The sequence below is a fragment of the Squalius cephalus genome, assembly GCF_949319135.1.
Source record: "Squalius cephalus genome assembly, chromosome: 18".
In the NCBI taxonomy this organism is placed as follows: domain Eukaryota; kingdom Metazoa; phylum Chordata; class Actinopteri; order Cypriniformes; family Leuciscidae; genus Squalius; species Squalius cephalus.
In genome coordinates this window covers 31,496,509-31,516,739 of record NC_137139.1, presented here as the reverse complement: position 1 = coordinate 31,516,739, position 20,231 = coordinate 31,496,509, and the positions used below count along the sequence as shown (strand labels likewise).

General features: G+C 38.7%; 2 protein-coding genes across 2 annotated transcripts; one reads left to right on the top strand and one right to left on the bottom strand.

Moving 5' to 3' along the window:
• Positions 1–1,982: 1,982 nt before the first annotated feature.
• On the top strand, positions 1,983–6,625 carry LOC307145736 (uncharacterized protein). Its single transcript, XM_079849207.1, has 4 exons — positions 1,983–2,077; positions 2,167–2,508; positions 4,030–4,169; positions 5,976–6,625. Exons 1-4 carry the CDS (start codon positions 2,032–2,034, stop codon positions 6,054–6,056), a joined length of 609 nt encoding a protein of 202 aa, XP_079705333.1. The 5' UTR covers positions 1,983–2,031; the 3' UTR covers positions 6,057–6,625.
• Positions 6,626–7,831: 1,206 nt separating this feature from the next.
• On the bottom strand, positions 7,832–16,188 carry LOC307145733 (CD48 antigen-like). Its single transcript, XM_079849201.1, has 5 exons — positions 16,106–16,188; positions 14,352–14,678; positions 9,792–9,851; positions 8,663–8,905; positions 7,832–8,534 (listed from the first exon to the last, which is right to left on the bottom strand). Exons 1-5 carry the CDS (start codon positions 16,140–16,142, stop codon positions 8,395–8,397), a joined length of 807 nt encoding a protein of 268 aa, XP_079705327.1. The 5' UTR covers positions 16,143–16,188; the 3' UTR covers positions 7,832–8,394.
• Between the last annotated feature and the right edge of the window lie 4,043 nt (positions 16,189–20,231).

Genomic DNA, 20,231 nt, shown 5'->3' with positions numbered 1-20,231 from the left:
CTATTCTTTTGTGTTATTAAATTATTTAATTTTTAAATGCACATCTAGTTCTCTATAACATTGCAGCACTAACATGAAGCTGTAGGTGAGTGAAATATTGCACACAAATGTATAGAAATAGAAATAGAAATAGAAATAGAAATGTGACCCAAATGTATGTTGCAGGCTAATCAGCCACTGTTCATTTATTTGCAAGATATTCAGTCCACAATCACAAGATGGCAGTGTTTGATCATTCTTATACTCTCAAAAACATACTGTACACATCAAGCTGTGAAACAACAAATTTAAAGCACATATATTAAGTATAAAATGCTTAAAATGTTCATTCACTTTCTTAAAATATTATAAAATATTTAATATACAATATATACAAAACAATACATCAAATCAAAAAATTTCTAGTTGCAGTGATCACTGAATTGAAAATTACAACGTTATTATTTCCGATTTTTTTTTTTTTTTTTTTTTTAATCTGGTTTGTTTTCATTGTTTGTTGAATATCTCGGTTGAGTAAATGGTACAATAACCCATGGGTTAAAAAACAGTCAGATTAATTATCGAGCCATATTTACTGAATATTTTTATATAATATTATAATTATATTTCCTGAAGGCAACAGTGTGAATTTACCAATGTGTTAAACAGAAAAGGAGTCGTTTAGGAGGAGGAAGTGCCAAACCATAGATAAATATATATAGATGCCTCATTACTGACTAGTGGCCGCTGTGCGGAAGCCGTCCGCCATATTGGGACAGTCACAGCCGCGAGTACTGAATTGCAACGTTGACATGTATGAATCTGTATCTGCAATAGACTTCAGGGCCCAGTTTTTCAAAAGTAATCCAGTGGGATTTCGGATAACGGATCGGATCAAATCTTGGAAATGGGTTTTTCAAAAGCAAAAGAGGGATTCTGAACTAAGATCAGATCATGTAATCCGATCTTAAATTTGATCTGGATCAAACCTGCACTTTGGGTTTTTCAGAACTTTGAACTCGGTTTGGGATCTATTTGATCCAAAAAAAAAACAGGATTATCCTGATCCCATCAGAAGGGTGGATTCAGTTGTGATTTTTCGAACCAAATAAAACTAGAGAGTTTTTTTTTAAGCGAATGATTACAAAATCAATGTGTACTGATGATATATACATGTCTTCATATTTGAAGCATATATGAAGCATGTCACATCTAATGAGATATGGTAAAACAAAACAAAAAAAATCTACAATTTAACAATATAACAAAATAAGGAAAGTAAAATGTTTCTGTTTATTATAGTGTTTCTGTGTCTTAAAATTAAAATAAACAATGGTTATTTGTGGCCACCGGTATTTTGCCAAATGTTGTTCTTTGCTAAGCCAGTAGGCTACACTGCTGGTTCCATTTAAGGCTCTAACAGGATTTGGTAATCCTGAAATTTGGTATTTGGATCACAGTGATCCAATCCAAGGTTCCTTTAAAAAACTGGCATAAAAGTAAAATGGATCAGGTGATCCTGGATAGCAAAACATGGGGTTTCCAAATCCGGATCAATTTGATCCAGATTACATTTTTTGAAAAACTGGGCCCTGAAGATGAATTTCGTCATATTTTGTTTATCATTAATGTTAGAAAATTCTGCATGTGCTAAAAAATATTGGTTAAAGAAGCTCTTATGATAATCAGAGAAACTTGCGACCAAATGCTCATAGAATGAAAGCTGTGAACTGACTATTCACATTGTAAGAATGTTTAAGGTTATCCAATGACATTGGCAATTCAAATCTAATTGGCTGTGTTGTGGCATGTTATAAAACTCAGTTTTTTTACTGTGAGTGAAGACTGCATCTGTAATGTTGACCGTTCAAAGATGGCGGACGTGTTCACGCGACTAGAGCAGTCGAATGAGGAGGAATCTACTACTACCTATCAATCTCTATGGTTTAAAGTTTCAGTGCATTGAGACTATTCAGTGACAACTCTGATTTGAGCAAGTCGCGTGCATGGGTGATAGATAAGGGTCTATCAAGATCAAGACAGGACATTATCATGTTTTCCAAGATGATACTGTTTGTTGTAGTAACGTGTTGGATTGGTAAGTCATGTTCTGGTTTGACAGTTACTCTCACAGGTTAATTTACACCGGGTGCTGTTGTGTATATTGACGGTGCAAATACTTTTCAGGTATTGTTGCTGCTGTTGATGACGATAAAGATGAGATCGAGTCGCTCGGGGTTTTTGAAGGAGAAAACCTCACCATCGCAATTCACATCAAGAAATCGGATAAAGACCCTCAGGTTTTGGTAACCCGTCTCGGCTCCTCGCCGGAACCGATAGCACAGTTAATCTGCCATAATGAAGACCGTTCACTCAAGTACTGGGAATCCGGAGTTTCTCTGATATATGATGGAGAGAATGTCACGCTGATCCTGATGAACGTCAGTTACAATCAAACGGGGCTTTACAAAGTCTGCAAACTGAGCGATTCACCGCTGGAAAACAAGATTTACAACGTTACAGTGTATCGTAAGTATTAAACTAGCATGTCGTATTGTCTTTGTGTTTCTGAAGTATAATCCAGAGTCTCGTGAAATGCGTTACAGTAGTTGCATCATCATAATGTCGCAGGACCGCAAGAGAACAGCAACATAGATTTAGCTTATTGTGAGAAAGAATTGATTATTTTGATTATTATGCGGGCGTCTAAAAACTTTAATAAAGCATGAAAATGCCATTTAATTATACACATATTTTATACATATTAAGAACAGTTCCTGTTTTGTCTCATGTAAGCTGAAACTACATTTTCCACTGTATGCTATTAAAATGAATGTAGGTATTTGTACACATTTAGCCGTAGAAGTAGAATTTTGGGCTTCCACACTTTGAATGAATGAACTCAAGTAACTTATGAGTGGGATGATCGAAGTGTAACATTGCGTCATGTCTCGTGATGTAGCGGATGTGACAGAGAGCACTGACTGAACCGAAGCCAATGTTGTTCAGGAATGCTGTACACTGTGCCAAACTTATGCAGCAACATTAAAAATATATCTAATCGTAATTGTGTAGCTACTAGAAAAGGAAAGATCGTCAAAACAAACTTTAATGTAGGCAGGACAAACCAAGTGAGTGATCAAACATCTTTAACTTTTCAAGTCTCAAAATAAACAAACTCAAATTGGCACTGGACCAAATATGACTATCCTCATGTGAAGGACCACTTTTAAAGGCAACTATATATTTGTGTATATAAAAACACAAATCATACTAAAATATAAATACTTTTATCACAAAATGTGTATATTATTTATTTATTTATTTATTTATTTATTTAATATTTTATTTCTATTACATTGTTTTTCATACTCACTATAGTAGCCTACTATTCTGTTGAATCATGTAAAATGTATTTATATATTTTTATAATTTATTTATTATCAATTAAAAAAATGTAATAATTTTTACGTTTTTTAAAAAAATATTTATTGTTTATATCATTTATTATTATTTATTTCAGTTAAATTTTTTCATTTCCTAATTTTTTTCCTCAACTTTTTTTAAAAACTTTTTTTTCCACGAATCCCTGATTTAGGAAATATTTTTACTTTTATCTTATACCTGGATTCCCTGAAAATGAAAATTGGTGTTGCTGTTGTAAAACGTTAATTGGTTTCTTCCATGGAACACAAAATTATATTTTCTGTAAGAATATCCTAGACATTTCATGAAAATGAATGAGAATTAAGGTTATAAAAGTACTTGCAAAACACCATACAAGTATAAAGTAGTGCATATGGCATAAGCCGTTCAAGAGCTTTATATAAGAAATGCGATGATGTTTGGTCATGTGACATGCAAGAAAAACCTGTTCAGATCTTTACTGTATATCTTATCACTGGTGTTGATCAGAGATGACCACTGGACATAAATTATACGTTCCCGTGTGCATATATACATGTCAATCAAAATCGTGAAAATCCATGGACATTTAATACTGTTATTTAAGAATCCACTAACAGGTTTTGATCTTGTTGTCCCATACAGAGGCTCCTCTCAGTACCATCAGCTCTTCTGTCATGTACAGTGAGTCCTTCCCTGCTGGCATAACCTCAGCTATACTGGTGCTCATCATACTGGTGCTCATCACTGGTGCCATTGGTGTCTTTTATTGGAAACGCAGCAAGGCAAGTATCATCGCAGAGCAATTTAACTTAATCTGTCAAATCATGATGACATTAAAGATGACAAACAACTTATTTTCTCTCCTTAAAGGGATAGTTCACCCAAAAATGAAAATTAGCCCATGATTTACTCAACCTCAAGCCATCCTAGGTGTATATAACTTTCTTCTTTCAGATGAATATAATAAAGAGTTATGTTAAAAAAAATATCCGGGCTCTTCCAAGCTTTATAATGGAAGTGAAGAGTAAGTCTGGAGTTTTTGAAGCTCCAAAAAGTGCATCTATCCATCATAAAAGTAATCCATACAACTCCAGGGGTTAATAAAGGCCTTCTGAAGTGAAAAATATCCATATATAAATCTTTTTAAACTGTAATCACTGGCTTCCAACAACGGCCGTACGCGTGTTCACAAGAGAGTTGAGCTCTGGTGGAAGGGTGTCACGCATTAGAAGTCTAAAGGCCCGTTCACACCAAGGATGATAACTATAAAGATATAATTCTAAAAATCATTCTCCATATTAAAGAATAGCACCATAACTATAACGATAAAGATATGAGGAACGATATCGTTGGGATCACTTTCAGAACGATTTTTTTTCCAGCTGTCAAACACTAAAACACTGACAGCCAATCAGAATCCACTCGATTTAAAGGGCTCGCGCAGTGTAAAAGTGTTTTGGTGTTGTTTTTATTCCACGATTGACTTTGTCAGCTAAATTCACTGTTAGATTAGATCGATTACAATAGACTAGCCAGATTCACTGTTTAGATGCGCTTGAAACGTAGCATGCTGAGGACATCTGCTGGTAAAAGACGTGGAAATGCAACAAGAACAGCATGACATGTTTAACACAACGTACAGCAGCAGCAGGTCATCCATTTTCACTACTTTGAAACCGCAGCGTTCGCGTTATCGTTCATTGGTGTGGACGCTAATATAGTTCTCGTTATAGTTATCTTTATAGTTCTCGTTCTTGATGTGAACGGGCCTTAAAACGAGCAATACAAGTTACTTTCAGTTAAAACAGCTCAAACATGCATTTTAGTCTGAGATTTACTAGCTTAAGCCTGGTCTGTGAAACCGGGCATAAGACATTTTAAATTTAAAGCTTTGCTTCTGGCCAAAACACCAGTCCACGATCAAAATCCACCGACATATTTGTTTAGAACTATTTTTGCTTGTAAATGGTGTTTGATCTGTAAATATTTCCCTCCTGATTCAGACAAGCTGAATATTATAGATCGAGGACTCGTATTTTAGCAAATGATGGATTTATTTCTTACAAACATGCAGCTTTTCACTTCACAAGATGTTAATGGATGGACTGGAGTCGTGTGTATTATTGTGATGATTTTATCAACGGTTTGGTTTCGTTCTGACGGCACTCGTTCACTAAAGAGGATTCATTGGTGAGCAAGTGATGTAATGCTAAACTGTTCAGATAAGAAACAAACTAATTTCCATCATGGATGGCATATCTCTTTAAAACTTGTCATATTAAGGCCCGTTCACACCAAGAACGAGAACTATAAAGAAAACTATTATCGAGAACTATATTAACGTCATGCTAAATATCTCCAAATCTGTTTTCGTGAAGACACACACTCCTCTACATCGGTGGATGAGGACACTTTCAGACCATTTTTATTTTGGGGTGAACTATTCCTTTAAGATTTTTTACTGTGCAAAAGCATGGTTTGGATATTATAACCCTAAAACAGTTATAGATTATGCTTTTGCATCTACACCATTATTTTCACTTGGTTTACGTGGCATCCTGTAACTGTGTTTTTCTATTGACTTACAGGTAACTTCTTACAAAGTGTCACAGAATGACGACACCGCAGCCAGCAGTCTTCGTGGATCTCTGACTGTTATTGATATTTAATGAATGTCGGGGAGTTATTTGACACTGGTATCCTCATCTAGCTCAGGACTAAGCTGGAAAAACAGAACCGGGCATTTTTTCCATGATAAATTAGAACGATTCAGCTTTAAGTTATCAAACGGTGCTTTGACTGCCTGAAGAGTGTAACCACTGGGACTCCGGTGCTGTGATTGAGTGTGTGGATCAACCAGTGGGATATGTGGAAAATCCCGAGGGATTCTGCTTCCTTTGAGCAACTCCACAAGACCATAGAGTGTCCCATTTGACATTTTATAATTCTTTTAGCATTATTATTAAGGGTCCAAACACTTAAGATTGTCCACTAGAGGTAGCTAAAGCATTAAACAACCCGTTAAGTCATAATTAATATTGCATTAATGTGAATGGGCTAAAAAAAGTTCCTCTTATTTATACAGTAGGACCATTGTGCACTGAAAATCTCCTGTGTTGTGCATGATTAATATGCAAAGAAAAAAATTATTTAGTATAATATAGAGTAATATTTTTTTACAAAAGCACAATTTTGTGATATAAATGAAATTAACCATTTATATGCCTAAGAATGTATTTATACAGACACTTTAGCACATTTTCTATGTCAACAGCTCATAAGCAACGACTGTGCAGGAGTCGATCACTTTATCGTAGCTTTTGTGATCTCTGAGAAGTAAGCAAAGTCGTTTTTTCCGGTATTTTCTTTTTTCTTTTTTACATATATACAGTATATATCTTTTTTTAATTATATTTAAATATTTATTTAGAAAGTTTTTTTGGTCCAACATGTATTATCTTAAGATGTTTATCAGTGGCAATTCACATCATTTATACAAGCTATTGGTTTTGGATTAGACCACGATAATGGCAGCTTGCAACTATAGGGTGAATTCAGGGTTTATTGATGCATTGTTTGTATTTATTTTATTGATTATTATTTAAAATATATAGTCAAGTGTTACTGACTATATTACATTTCTATGTTACATTTCTGTGTTTATATGATTTAATTGTTATTGAATAATTTATCATTTTAATATTACTATCATCTACTATTTTTATTGTTGTTAAATCTTGTAATTGTGTGGCTTTAAGGGATGTTTGTCTTCACATGTAGGAGATACTGTAAGATAATGTCTTCATTTCAAGGTTTTTAGAGTCACTGGACGATGTTGTGACGCAGTCATTTTCCATTGCTTTTCTATATATTTTCTATATTTTTATTACTTAAATATAAGTGCCTCATTCATTCATTCGTTCATTTCTCTTGTTTTAATAACACTTGTTGGATTTGTGGTCAAACGAAGTCTGAGCATTGAATCATAAGCAAATAAGATTATTCAATAAACTCTTTTATTATCATCTCTTCGTCTCCTGCTTCTGCTCTTCTCTGGCTTTCTCAGTCAAACTCTCAGACTGACAGAAGACTGTTAATAGAGTCTTGAGGTAAAAGACAAGACTTTTGTTTACTGGTTTTGGACACCAGACAAAACGGATATCTTTTGACAAGATCCAGTGTCCAGGGTCGGATTTGACATTTCTGACGTGCGGATTCCTTCCGATCTAACACTGCTCTGAACAAAGACATTTACAACAGTGCATTCCTTAAAATCTCAATTGCCTACACACATACTTGGAGAATGTCTCATAATCTGCATAATAATCATACAACGAAATATCTTCACAACATTACATGACCGATTAAAACTGGTGTCACTTGTTTGAAATATGGAAACAGGAGCAAAAAAGTTCAGATTAAATAAAACACTTCAAGATTATTTATCACCTTTAATTTTAACCTTACATTCTGTCCTTTCTGTTACTTAAGTGCAAAGTTGGCCAAGTGATGTAACAGAAAGTAGACATATACTGAGAAAACAAAACATTTGAATTCATTCAGAAATGATCAGATTCATATTAGTGTCCCTAATTGTTATAATAAAATAAAAAAGTGCAGCAATATACACACTATAGAAAGTGAATATGGGCACAAGTTAACACATAAACACTAGTTAACCAATGAGTTAATGAGCTCTTTCTACCTGATATGAACCTAATGTATCAAGTTAATTCATTTTACAGTCAAATTACAAATATTTATTTTACAAGTGAATTCAATGTACATTTTGGACAAAACATTTTAAAGTGTATTGTGTATAACAGACCATAGAAAGAGAGCCTCTTTGTTATAACAGAAATTATGTTATTATTATTTATATATTACAGAGCTTATTTGTTTGTTTTTAGATAAAAACTGGTTCATAAAATACAACATAACCAAAGCATCTTTTTAAGAGTGAAAAAAGAAAAGGCAATTACACTAAATCTCTCAAAAGTATCATCATCACACAGAAGCAGCAGCTCTTCTCTGAACTGAGCAGATCCTCACATGATCAACCAGAAATACAACAGTGGCGATTCCCACCAAACCAGACAGAACCAGTCGAATCAGAGCCTCTGTGCCGCAACAATGATCCAGACAATCTGAAACAGAAGAGACTTATTCATAAACATCTTCTGTCTCATTAAACGTCTGTGTCGGTGGAGACACAGAAGCTGCTCAGAGGTCACTGTGGCAGGAAGAGAGTTTTGTGGTAAATGAGTTTCCACACCTTCATGTCGTTGGCAGATCTCTCTCATGTGAAGCAGGACGCTCTTGTTGCTCACTGGATTTGCAGTCATGCAGCTGTAGATCTCTGAATCATTATAATGAAGCTCTAATGGTAAACTGAGGATGATGCTGAGATCAGGATTGCTGGTCTGGTTCATCATTTCACTCCCTTTATACCATGAGATGGACACGTCTTGATCATTTCTCACAGAGCAGAGCACAGAGCATATTTCCTCTGATGCTCCTGAAAGACATGAAAGACTGATTCTCCAGAGCGCTTACATTCCTAGAACTGTCATAATTTACAAATACAGTCCAACAAACTATATAATATCAAAAGTACTCAAAGGGGTGTCATTTTTAGCGCAATTTTCCTACGGACAAAATTGCGATTGTTAACTCATGATTTCTGTTCTGTCTGTGCGCACCAATCTTGCACTTCTATCTCCTCCTCAACCAGACCACCTAGAGACTTCGGGTTTTCGACATTATGTTAAGGAAGGTCTAATCTCGGGAACGCACACAAAAAAAAAAAAAAAAAAAAAAAAAAAACATAAAAAGATTTACTATCTCTTAGTGTTGTGATCCCATGACAAAAATTGCGCTAAAACACTCACTGAGTTTTTATTACTTGTTTATGTATTTTTGCAAAAGTTCTGGAAGCAAACTGTGGAAAAAATTTTCTGCCATGGAATAAAAAATTTTAAAAGGTAATTGTGACCTGTGAATTTTTCAGTTTATATCTCAAAATTCTGTTCTTTTTTTCAGAATTTTTAGACACCTTGCACTCTGCACATGCAGAATTCTGAGAAAAAAGTCAGAATTGTGAGATATAAACTCTGAATTCTGAAAACAAAAAGAATTGCGAGATCAGATGAAAGAAAAAAGTCAGAATTGCGAGATGAAATAAAATCAGATTTGCGAGATGAAAGAAAAAGTAAGAATTGAGAGATGAAAGAAAAAAAGTCAGAATTTTTATGGCCTAACTTGCAATTAGATATTAACATGCAATGAGATTGTGATTGTGAGAAAAATGTCAGAATTGTGAGATAAAAAGTCACAATTAATTTTTTATATAGGCTATATTTTTTTCATGGCAGTAAATTGTATAATTAATCATAAAGACTCACCTGTAGATGTGTGTACAGTAACTGCTGAGCTGCTCCTGATGGCAGGTACAGAGACAGGTGCTTTAGGACGAGAAGAAACATCACCTTTAAAAGGACAATATTTCTGTGACATAATCACCATTGAACCATATCTAATCAATTATTATCTTAAAGCTGCAATCCAAAATTTATTTAGTTGTTAAAAATGATCTCAAATCAATTACTGAGGAAGTACATAACCAATCAGTGTTCAAAACTATCTCCTTATCTTAGCCCAATTCACAAAGGTAGTTATGAATATAACTATGGATCTGTGAGACCGAAGGATGACCGTCACTATGGTATAAATTTCCGGATCGACCCCTTAGTGTTCTAGCAAACACAGAACGTTGGCGCAACGTAGCCACAAAAACAACGTTTTAACAACATGGCCAAAAGGTTGCTATAACTACGTTGTGTAGTGAAGGTTGTTACAGCGTTGTCACAATGTTGACATTAAACCATCGTTCAGGGCCATTGCTTAAGGTTGTGCCTGGTGTCTGGACAACCACTGGACTACATAATGTACTCGTCGTCACTGCCCTGAAGCGGGAAAATCAGCCTTTTAAATTCCAACCACCTGTTGTTGGGCTCATTGTGTTCTCATTCATCATCGAGCAAGGTGAGTATTGTGTTTAGCCTACCTCAGCTATCAAACACAACCTACAACTTTAATTTCTAATGTGATTAATGTAGCATCGCTCGCACTGTTTAGTTTTCCGTTTGATTTTTCCGCTATTTAGTCTCATTCGTTTCTTCCTCTGGATTTGTGGATGTTTCCCCGGTGACACCTGCTTTCTGCCACTGTCCGCCAAACTCAATTACGCCCCCCATGCTGGGACGCTATTGCCTCCCATGCCGGCCTGGTTGTTCCGCCACGTGCACTACTGACCTCGCTCTCGGGCGACATCGGTACCTGCGTGATCCTGGGTCAGGTGATGTCCACTAGTGTGGTCCAGACATGGGCTTAGCCAGGTTGAGATGAGTGGGTCTGGGAATTCATATTCTCAGCTCCACCATGTCCCAGGCTAGGCTCCTTGGCGGTGTGGCTTCGACCACCAGAAGTAGACTCGGGTCCGTCTGCACCGATGGTCATCCATCTGTGCGGTCTCCTTAGTCTGCTTCCCGCCAAGGCCCCCTCATGCGGCCCCTCCCCTCGGGCCTTCACTAGCCCTGGGCAAGAGGAAGTCGCAGGAGGGTGGCGCTGCCTGTCTCCGCCCCTTAGACTGCCACACCAGCCTAAGCAGCACTTTTGAGACGGGCAGCCCGGTCGGCGGTGTGGTTGAGGACTGCGCCCAACAGTCTTCGATCACTCCATAAACCTTCTGCACCGACGGTCATCCGTCCGTGCGGTCTCCTTAGCCTGCTTCCCGCCGACGCCGCCTTTCTGCGGCTCCTCCCCTCGAGGCTTCACCGGCCCCGAGCATGAGGAGGTCGCAGGAGGGTGGCACCGCCTGTCTCCGCCCCTTAGCCGGCTAAAAAGCCAGGCTAAGCAGCACTCCTCCGACGGGCAGCTTGGAGGTAGGGCTCAGTTCTTCTCAGGAGCTGGTAGCAGGACCCCTCCTTCCCCCGCTGGAGGACCGGGGGAGAATATCTTTTGAAGAACTGATCCCTCTTTCTCTCGAGACATGCCTATGCGTTGAAGTGGAACCTCTTCGTCAACCCATCAGTGTCGTGCTTTCCTTCCTGCAAGAAGGGTTGGAGCGAAGGCTGTCTCCCTCCACCCTGAAAGTGTATGTTGCCGCCATTGCCGCACATCACGACGCAGTTGATGATAAGTCCTTGGGAAAGCACGACCTGATCGTCAGGTTCCTGAGGGGAGCGAGGAGACTGAATCCTCCTCATCCTCCCCTCGTACCCTCTTGGGACCTCTCAGTGGTTTTAACTGCCCTGCAGAGTGGTCCCTTTGAGCCTCTGCAATCAGTGCAGTTCCTGTCAATGAAGACAGCGCTCCTGGTTGCATTGGCCTCCATCAAGAGGGTAGGGGACCTGCAGGCATTTTTGGTTGACGAAGCGTGCCTGGAATTTGGACCGGCCAACTCTCACGTGATCCTGAGACCCCGGCCTGGATATGTGCCCAAGGTTCCCACCACACCCTTTCGAGACCAGGTGGTGAACCTGCAAGCGCTGCCCTTGGAGGAGGCAGACCCAGCCTTGGCACTGCTCTGTCCAGTACGCGCCCTCCGTGCTTACGTAGACAGAACGCAGTGTTTCAGGACCTCAGACCAGCTCTTTGTCTGTCATGGTGGGAAGCTGAAGGGAAAGGCTCTCTCCAAGCAAAGGTTGTCTCACTGGATAGTGGACGCCATTGCTTTGGCTTACCAGCAGCAAGGTCGACCATGCCCCCTTGGTGTGACGGCCCACTCCACTCGGAGTGTGGCATCCTCTTGGGCTCTAGCGCATGGCGCCTCGCTAACAGACATCTGCAGAGCTGCAGGCTGGGCGACACCTAACACATTCGCGAGATTCTACAATCTCCGAGTGGAGCCAGTTTCTTCTCATGTACTCGCTTCAACTAGCCGGTGCTAGATTCTGCTCAGGTGTCTTCGTTTGCTCGCCATTCCTCTCTACGGACGGGATACGTGCGATATATTCCTCAGGTGAGCCTCATAAGCCCTGAGTCTCCTCCAGCACGGTTGACGTCAACGCCAGAGTTATGCCACTGGCAGCTTTCGCGCTTGGCTAGGTGCCTCCATGTGCATGGTTCCCCCTCTGGGTGACCCCCACATGTGTATTCCACTGTAAACCTCTCTGAGCATGTGTCTTTCCCTTGGCAAGCCACTTTGCCACCCCTGGGGTTGAAATATTCCACCTGCGGCTGGACACCCCAGTGATACTCCATATGTAGCCCCCCGGGGTCATATGTGTATTTCAAGTCCCCCCCCCTTCGGGCTGGGCATAATTGCATATTTCCACTGAGATATGCTTCCCAGTGTACCTTGGTATTCCTGTGTTAAGTAGGACTCCTTCGTCCGTGCTAGTCTCACGACAGGGAGCTCAGACTTACGCAGGGCACTGGAAGACAGTCGAGAGGTGGCGTGATTACACTGGGAACCCCATTCGTCGTCATCCGACGTAACTCGGAGTGACTACGAAAGGGAACGTCTCGGTTACGTATGTAACCCTCGTTCCCTGAGTAGGGAACGGAGACGTTACATCTCCCTGCCACTTCCGCTGTACCGCTGGAATGCCTGTGTTCAGTCTCGGCTCCTCAGCGAAGACATATCTGCATGTTGCCAGCGCACTTCCTTATATACCCCCAGGGTAGGGCGGAGTTACGCTATGCAAATTCCGCAGACCCATGGCATTTCATTGCCATTGGCTCGTTTTATATACTCGAAGATGATAGGCTTTCTAAGCGAAACCCCATTCGTCGTCATCCGACGTAACGTCTCCGTTCCCTACTCAGGGAAACATACGTAACCGAGACGTTCTCACAGGTGTTGCACAGGTGACATCAATTTTATGAAATCATCAGCTGACTGGTGGAGAGGAGAGAGTAATGAAGCCAATCAGTCAATATGGGGATGATTAGGCCATGATGATGGACAGAGGCTAATGGACAAATTTGGCCAGGATACCGGGTTTAAACCCCTACTCTTTTTCCGAAGGACATCCTGGGATTTTTAATGACCACAGAGAGTCAGGACCTCGGTTTAACGTCTCATCCGAAGGACGAGGGTAATTAAATGCAAACTAGAAAAAATGACCCTCGCTAGTATGCACCTGTAACACTTAGGTGATGAACTGAATGGTGGATTATCGGTTTAATTCAGCTTTCCTACCTGTACCTGGTCTCTGAGGCGAGAAAGGTAAGAGGACGATCCGGATGTTCATCCCGCTTTTATAGTGCGGGAAGCTCCATCATTTTGCCATTTTGATGGCGGCATCATCGCTGACAACTGGGGAATCACTAGTAGCCTAGTCAAAAGTAAAAGACTTTGGACTGCGGAGAGCCTACAGCTAAAAGGGGAAAGCGACCGGGCCTGTGCGAAAAACAGGAATAAATCTGGCAGGGCTTTTGAAAGGTGGCATGAACTCTGTGATTTAAAAGGGTTGAAAACGGACGCAGAGACGGCTTTTTTTCTGCTGGAAAGGTAAGACATTTCAGTGGTTCATTGGGTGATTATTAGGAAGCCTAACAGTAGCACACTTTGCTTAATCAATACATGGAAATTCCGTTATTGAGCTTTTTCTCTCGCTTTGCTATGGTCATGGGGGTAGATTTCAGATATTTTGTGCTAGCTATGAGAGAGAGAGAGCAATTCACCTCGACTCCAAGAAAAGTATATCGGTACAGTGAACTTATTTCAGTGAAACCTCTTATTTTGGATATACTTCCAATACATAGCCTAGTAGCTGTAATTCTGATGTACAGTGAAGATCCACACTGGTGTGTTGACAGACAACTCACACAAACACCTCAAAACATTAAAGATAACTCCACAAATAACTACAATTTCAGGTTTCAAACAGAGATGGCGACAAAGATAGATCCTATATTATTAAAGTTATTCAACAGTGGCTGCAGCTGCAACTCACCATAAACATCAACTTTGTATCTCCATCCTGAGATGTGTGTATTGATAATGATTAATGCTTTATACAGTCCAGATTCATTAGTCCTGATGTCTGAGATGGTTAAAATGCCTGTTTCTCGGTCTAGCTGTACTCTGCTAGTGAGTCTCTTGTCATAATGTGTGTATATTTTCCCTTGATGCATCTGTGCAACACGAGTACTTTGTCTGCCGCTTTCAAACGTCCACAGTATCTGAACATCTCCGTTTAGATCATGAAGTCCCGGATGCAGATTGAGGAAACCTCCCTCCTTCACTTTAACTGTTTCAATGGCATCAACCTCTCCACCCACTGAAACAATATGAAAACAGGTTAAATATACAGGTAAACAAATTATTAATATGATATTGGCAATTTTGGTTCCTGTTGATTTTCAATGGTTACAGCCAATAGTTCACCACATTAAACACACTGTGGTCGACACAAACCAAACAAACCTGATTTAATGTAGTCTGGGTCATTTCTATTTTTGCATACACTGTAAATAAAGCAATAACAAATAACCAATCTTAGGACCTTTTGAATCTGCATAAAGCATTATTAAGACCAACAATGCACGGTTGTCAGAACAATTTAATATTGAGAAATATTATGGATTTGTTGCAATCTCCAAAAATAAATACAGCATGCATAAATTATGTCATTGCTATTATAGGATTATTGTTTGCAACTGACTTTGTTTATACTGTTGTTGATTTTGTCATCACTATTAGATTACTGTGATGTGGTGATGCGAGGATCTTGTTTTATTTGTTTACATTTACATACTTTTATTTTTTATATGTTGATTGTCACTGTAATCTTGTGAAGTGTTGTGGTTTATGTGCAACCAAAGATGCACAGATTCAAGCTGAATATCTTTAAGCTCTTGTGCACAAGTTGGGTTAAAGTGTCGCAGATTAGCTAAAACAGAAGGGGTACTTGAACAACAAACAACTGATGAACTATGCTATGTTTTTTAATAAATGATAAGATCTTTGATGAGTTTTTCATGCATGTTTGTAGCATTGCAACACTAGCGGGTCTGTGGTTTGACATGATCTAAGGAGGGATAAAGGAAGTCGTTCTTCTTGTGGTTTAAGACAGTGTTGCATATAAATGACTTGACCAGAAGTTGTTTCTGTTCTGTGAAAAGTGAACCCAACAAATAGAAATAAAAATGTGGCACATTTTAGTTTAAACAATGCTACAGTTTTGCAAGGAACTACAAAAATCTTATTTAAAAAAAAAAAAAGTTTTCAGTTTTGTGTGAACATCAAAGACATATAGGCCCGGAAGCTGCAGAAAATGGTTATATCACTCTCTCTGTTAAAGTGACATAATGTGTGTAATGTTAAGTAAATGTTTAATTTTTCTTTTTCTTTCCTGATCTATGAACATCAGGAGAATGATTACAATGACAAATTTGACTATAAAACATTGACTAAAACTGTCAGAACAATTATTTACTGTGCATATTGATTATATTTATTATAAATTGTGTTAATTTACTGATGATGAAGCATTCATTTATGCTGCTTATTGACATGTTCATCTGTATTTTAACACAGAAGTTCATGGTTATGAAAGTCAAACTGGATGTTTGCTTCTTCATGATTTTTCTTATAGTAGTACAACTGAATTTCCTGACAAAATTTTAGAACTTTTAAAATGAGGACAATTAAAGACAATTCAGCCTACTTAACATTAGGAGACAATTAAAAATGTGTGTATCTTACCCTCCGCACAGATGAAACATAAGATGAAAGCCCACATACTGATGAATGTTTGTGATGTGTTGTTCTTGTGCTCTCGATACTGTGCCTGCAGCTCAACTGAGCAGGATGGACATCTGCAATCAAATCACTTATATTGGTCCCACCGAAAGATGGCAGTGCGGCAGGGCTGAAAACTGACTCTCAAAAACTCCCACCTTTATAGTTTTCACCTGAGAGTAAAATTTATAAACAAGGCGGTTTAGGAAACTCACATAATAGACAGACAGATGTAGGCCTACATGGTTAGCTTTTTTATTTTTTTTAGCAGCAATTAATGGTAATGTGGTAATTTGCCTTTTAACAATTATGTCTGAGGTAAAAGACAGACTGTTTAGGAAAAGATTTATGTTTAAATTAATAGAGAAAACTAGGCTTAGGCCTTTATTATATTAACTTTAGAAGCATATAATAGCCTAGTTCTTCTTAGCTCTGACTGTTTTTTATTTTTTTATTTTTTTTATCATTTCTTAATTTTAAAACCTTATATAATAAATAAAAAAATAAAAATAAATAAATATTATAGCGCTTCAAATCAAAATAAATTCATATGGATTTTGAAAGAAAATATTCATTATGCTGCATATTCACCTTATTTTTAACGGAAATACGGACGCAGCCAGTTGACGGTATTTTGAGCGAGACTTCCGGTCAGGCACTTCCGGTCACTGGCGAGCTAACTCACTTTTCAACGTAGCAGTTAATCAAACAAGTGTTCATAACAATCATTGACATTTTAATCATCAGGCGCCCTACGACCTTTAACCATATCTTCAGTGTTGCAGTATTTCAAGTCTATGACTCCACTTGCAATTTGCTCTCGAATGAAATGGCACTTGATGTCAATGTGTTTGGCACGTCCATGAAATTGAGGGTTCTTTGCCATGCAGATAGTGGACTGATTATCTTCAACCATCGACATCGGTCCTGTTTGATTCACCTTTAGACCTGTCATCAATTGGCGCATCCAAACCGCTTCTTGAGCTGCGCTTGCCAACGCCATGTACTCAGCTTCAGCAGTGGAAAGAGCTACGCATGTCTGCTTCTTGCTTCTCCAACTCACAGCTGCTCCACTGATTTGAAACATGTATCCTGAAACAGATTTGCGATCATCTTGGTCTCCAGCCCAATCTGCATCTGAAAATCCAATGCATTCCTTTGGCTTGTCCCTGCTATACAGCAAACCTAGATTCAGAGTGCCATTCAAGTATCTCATGATTCGTTTGACAGCCATCCAATGATGCTTTGTGGGTTTAGCACAGAATCTTGCAACATTGTTTACAGCATAAGCAATGTCTGGTCTTGTTCTTGTTGACAAATAAAGCAGACTACCAACAGCAGGCTGAAATTGTGTCGGATCCAGTCCTTCTTTGTCATCAGAGAGTTTGACGAGCTTCGAGTTCATGTCTACTGGTGTGCTTACTGGCGTTGAATTTTCCATTCCGAATTTCTCCAAAACATTTTTGATACATGTTGTCTGACCAATCCGGATTTCTCCAGCTTCTGGTTTTTGGACAATTTTCACACCAAGAAAATGAGTTAGCTCACTCATGTCCTTTATCTCAAATTGTTTTGAAAGCATTTTCTTCACCTCCATCATCCGTTTATCATTGCGTCCAGCCAGAAGAATGTCATCAACATACACAGCAATAATGAACATCAGTTGCTGCAGTGTAAATGCAGGGATCAGCTGTAGTTTGGACAAACCCCATCTTCTTCAGCTTTTCATCTAGAACGATGTTCCAACACCTTGGTGATTGTTTCAGTCCATAGATGCTGCGATTTAGTTTGCACACTAGATGTTGCTTTTCTTTGACAACAAAACCTTCAGGTTGTTGCATGTACACTTCCTCCTTTAGTTCTCCATTCAGGAAAGCTGCCTTGACATCCATCTGATGTAGTTTTAGTTCATGCTGTACAACTAGAGCCAGTGGCGCAAAAAGTGGGTATGCACTATATGCGGCGCATGGGGGCGCAGCACCAGGGGGGCGCTAAAGCGATGGTATTTTTAAAAAAATTTTTTTTATCTATACGTAGCAGCTGTTGTGCGTTTCTAAATAATTTCTGCATTTCCTCAATGTTATATAACTTTTTAGAGGACTAACAGGCTAGAGTAGGATATTCATAATTCCATCATAGAATTTTGACATAGAGAGGGAGGGGGATAATATCGCGAGCAGGCGGGGGCGCCGTGAGCGCTGATTGAGCAGGTACGAGTCGAAAAAGATGGATAAAGCAAAAAAGCTGTCGGGACTAAAAATAGAAAAAGAAAGAGGGAAAAGGAGATGGCATGTCCGTTGATATGCTAGCAGCTAAATAAGTGGATGGTCAAAGGCAACAGGTAGGATTTAAAGTGTGATGTCCACGCATGTAGGCTAGGAGATTCACGGTGGGCCGACGTGCTTTTTGGGCCGATACATCTAATAGGCAATTTTTTTTTGTCTTTGTCTTAACGGCCCATAAAACTCGTACATCGGCGGCCCATTCATTTTGTTTTGTTTTGCTTAATTGGCGGCGCTGTGTTAGAAAAAAAAAAGAGTCAGCGTTAGTTTTTTTTGTGACATTTTTCATTAAACACGTAGATCAGTGGCCCATTGGTTCTTTTCTTGATTGACACTGGGCTGGCCCAATCACATCTTTAATGTGAAGTATAGAAATTAGTACAAAACTAATTATGAAAGTTTCCTTTATTTTTCAGTGCATTTGTTTTACAATATATGGCTATTACTATCATGGGATTAATATTATAATGTAGTAGTGTAATGTAGACAGACACTGTTACTAAAAAAGGTTTGAATTTTTCTTTGTTTAATTTGCACACTGAATATGGGTTGGAGCTTTTAATTTTGAACTCTCAAAGTGCACCAGATTGATGAATTCAACATTAAAAAGGCAAAATTGTTGCTGCATACCCCTCTGACACTGGGTAGTTGCGCCCCTGGCTAGAGCAAGTATTGTTCTAATTGACTCAAATCTGACTACTAGACTAAATGTTTCATCATAGTCTGACCCAAACTTTTGTGAAAAACCTTGTGCTACTAGACGTGCTTTGTGTCTCTCAAATGTTCCATCAGCATCAACCTTGACTTTAAACACCCATTTACTGCCCACTGCTTTTCGATCTTTTGGCAGTTCCACCAGTTCCCACACATTATTTGCATACAGAGATTCCATTTCTTTCTTCATAGCTTCCTTCCATTTCTCCTTGTCTGGACTACTAAAAACATCTTTTAGAGTTTTGGGTTCAGCTGTTTGATTATTAGTAAGTGTTGCCCACTCTCCATAATAGTCAGGTGGTTTTCTCACTCTTGTTGATCTTTGGATCTCTTCTTCTGCTGAGCCCTCACTGTAAGATTCTTGGCAGTCAAATTCCACATACCGTTTCACAGTGTCTTCCTCATTTTCAGCAGGCTCCTTCTCAACTTCATGATCAGACTCACTGAATAGCACGTCTCGACTGTAGAACTTTTGTCTTATAAGACAAAAGAATGCAAGCTGAATGATGTTTTATATGTACCACAATTGTCATACAACTTACTGAGTGTGTCTAAGGTAACTCAGTCGCGCCAGTTATTCAGCCAATAAAGTGTAGGCCTATGTAGGCTATTTCATAGAAAATTAATTGTGTCTAGTACTATATAAATTACAAAGGTTTAATTGTCATCTTTATTTCAAACGACCCGACCAACCGCGACCCGAATATCATTTAAAAATATTTTTGGATGACTCGTAACCGCGGGTAACCGCGGGTGACATCAGGCACCCGCTCATTTCGGATCAACCGAAATCACTGACTTATACTGAGAGAAAAGTCCAAGTATATTTGGCCAGTACTTGTACTCAATCTTTTGATCGAGATACACTTAAAAGTTTAATTATTCAAAGTATACTTGGCTTGTAGTTGTGTTAACTCTTTTGATCGAGTAGCCTATTAAATATACTTTTTTTTACATCGTTTTTCATATACAGTCTTATGAAACCTTGTTTGAAAATATTGATTAAAATATTGATATAAAACAGATATGTTTCTAATTCTGCGTATCTGAATTTTTGTGTAGGCTAGTCCACAGGTGTACATAGGAATTTACTT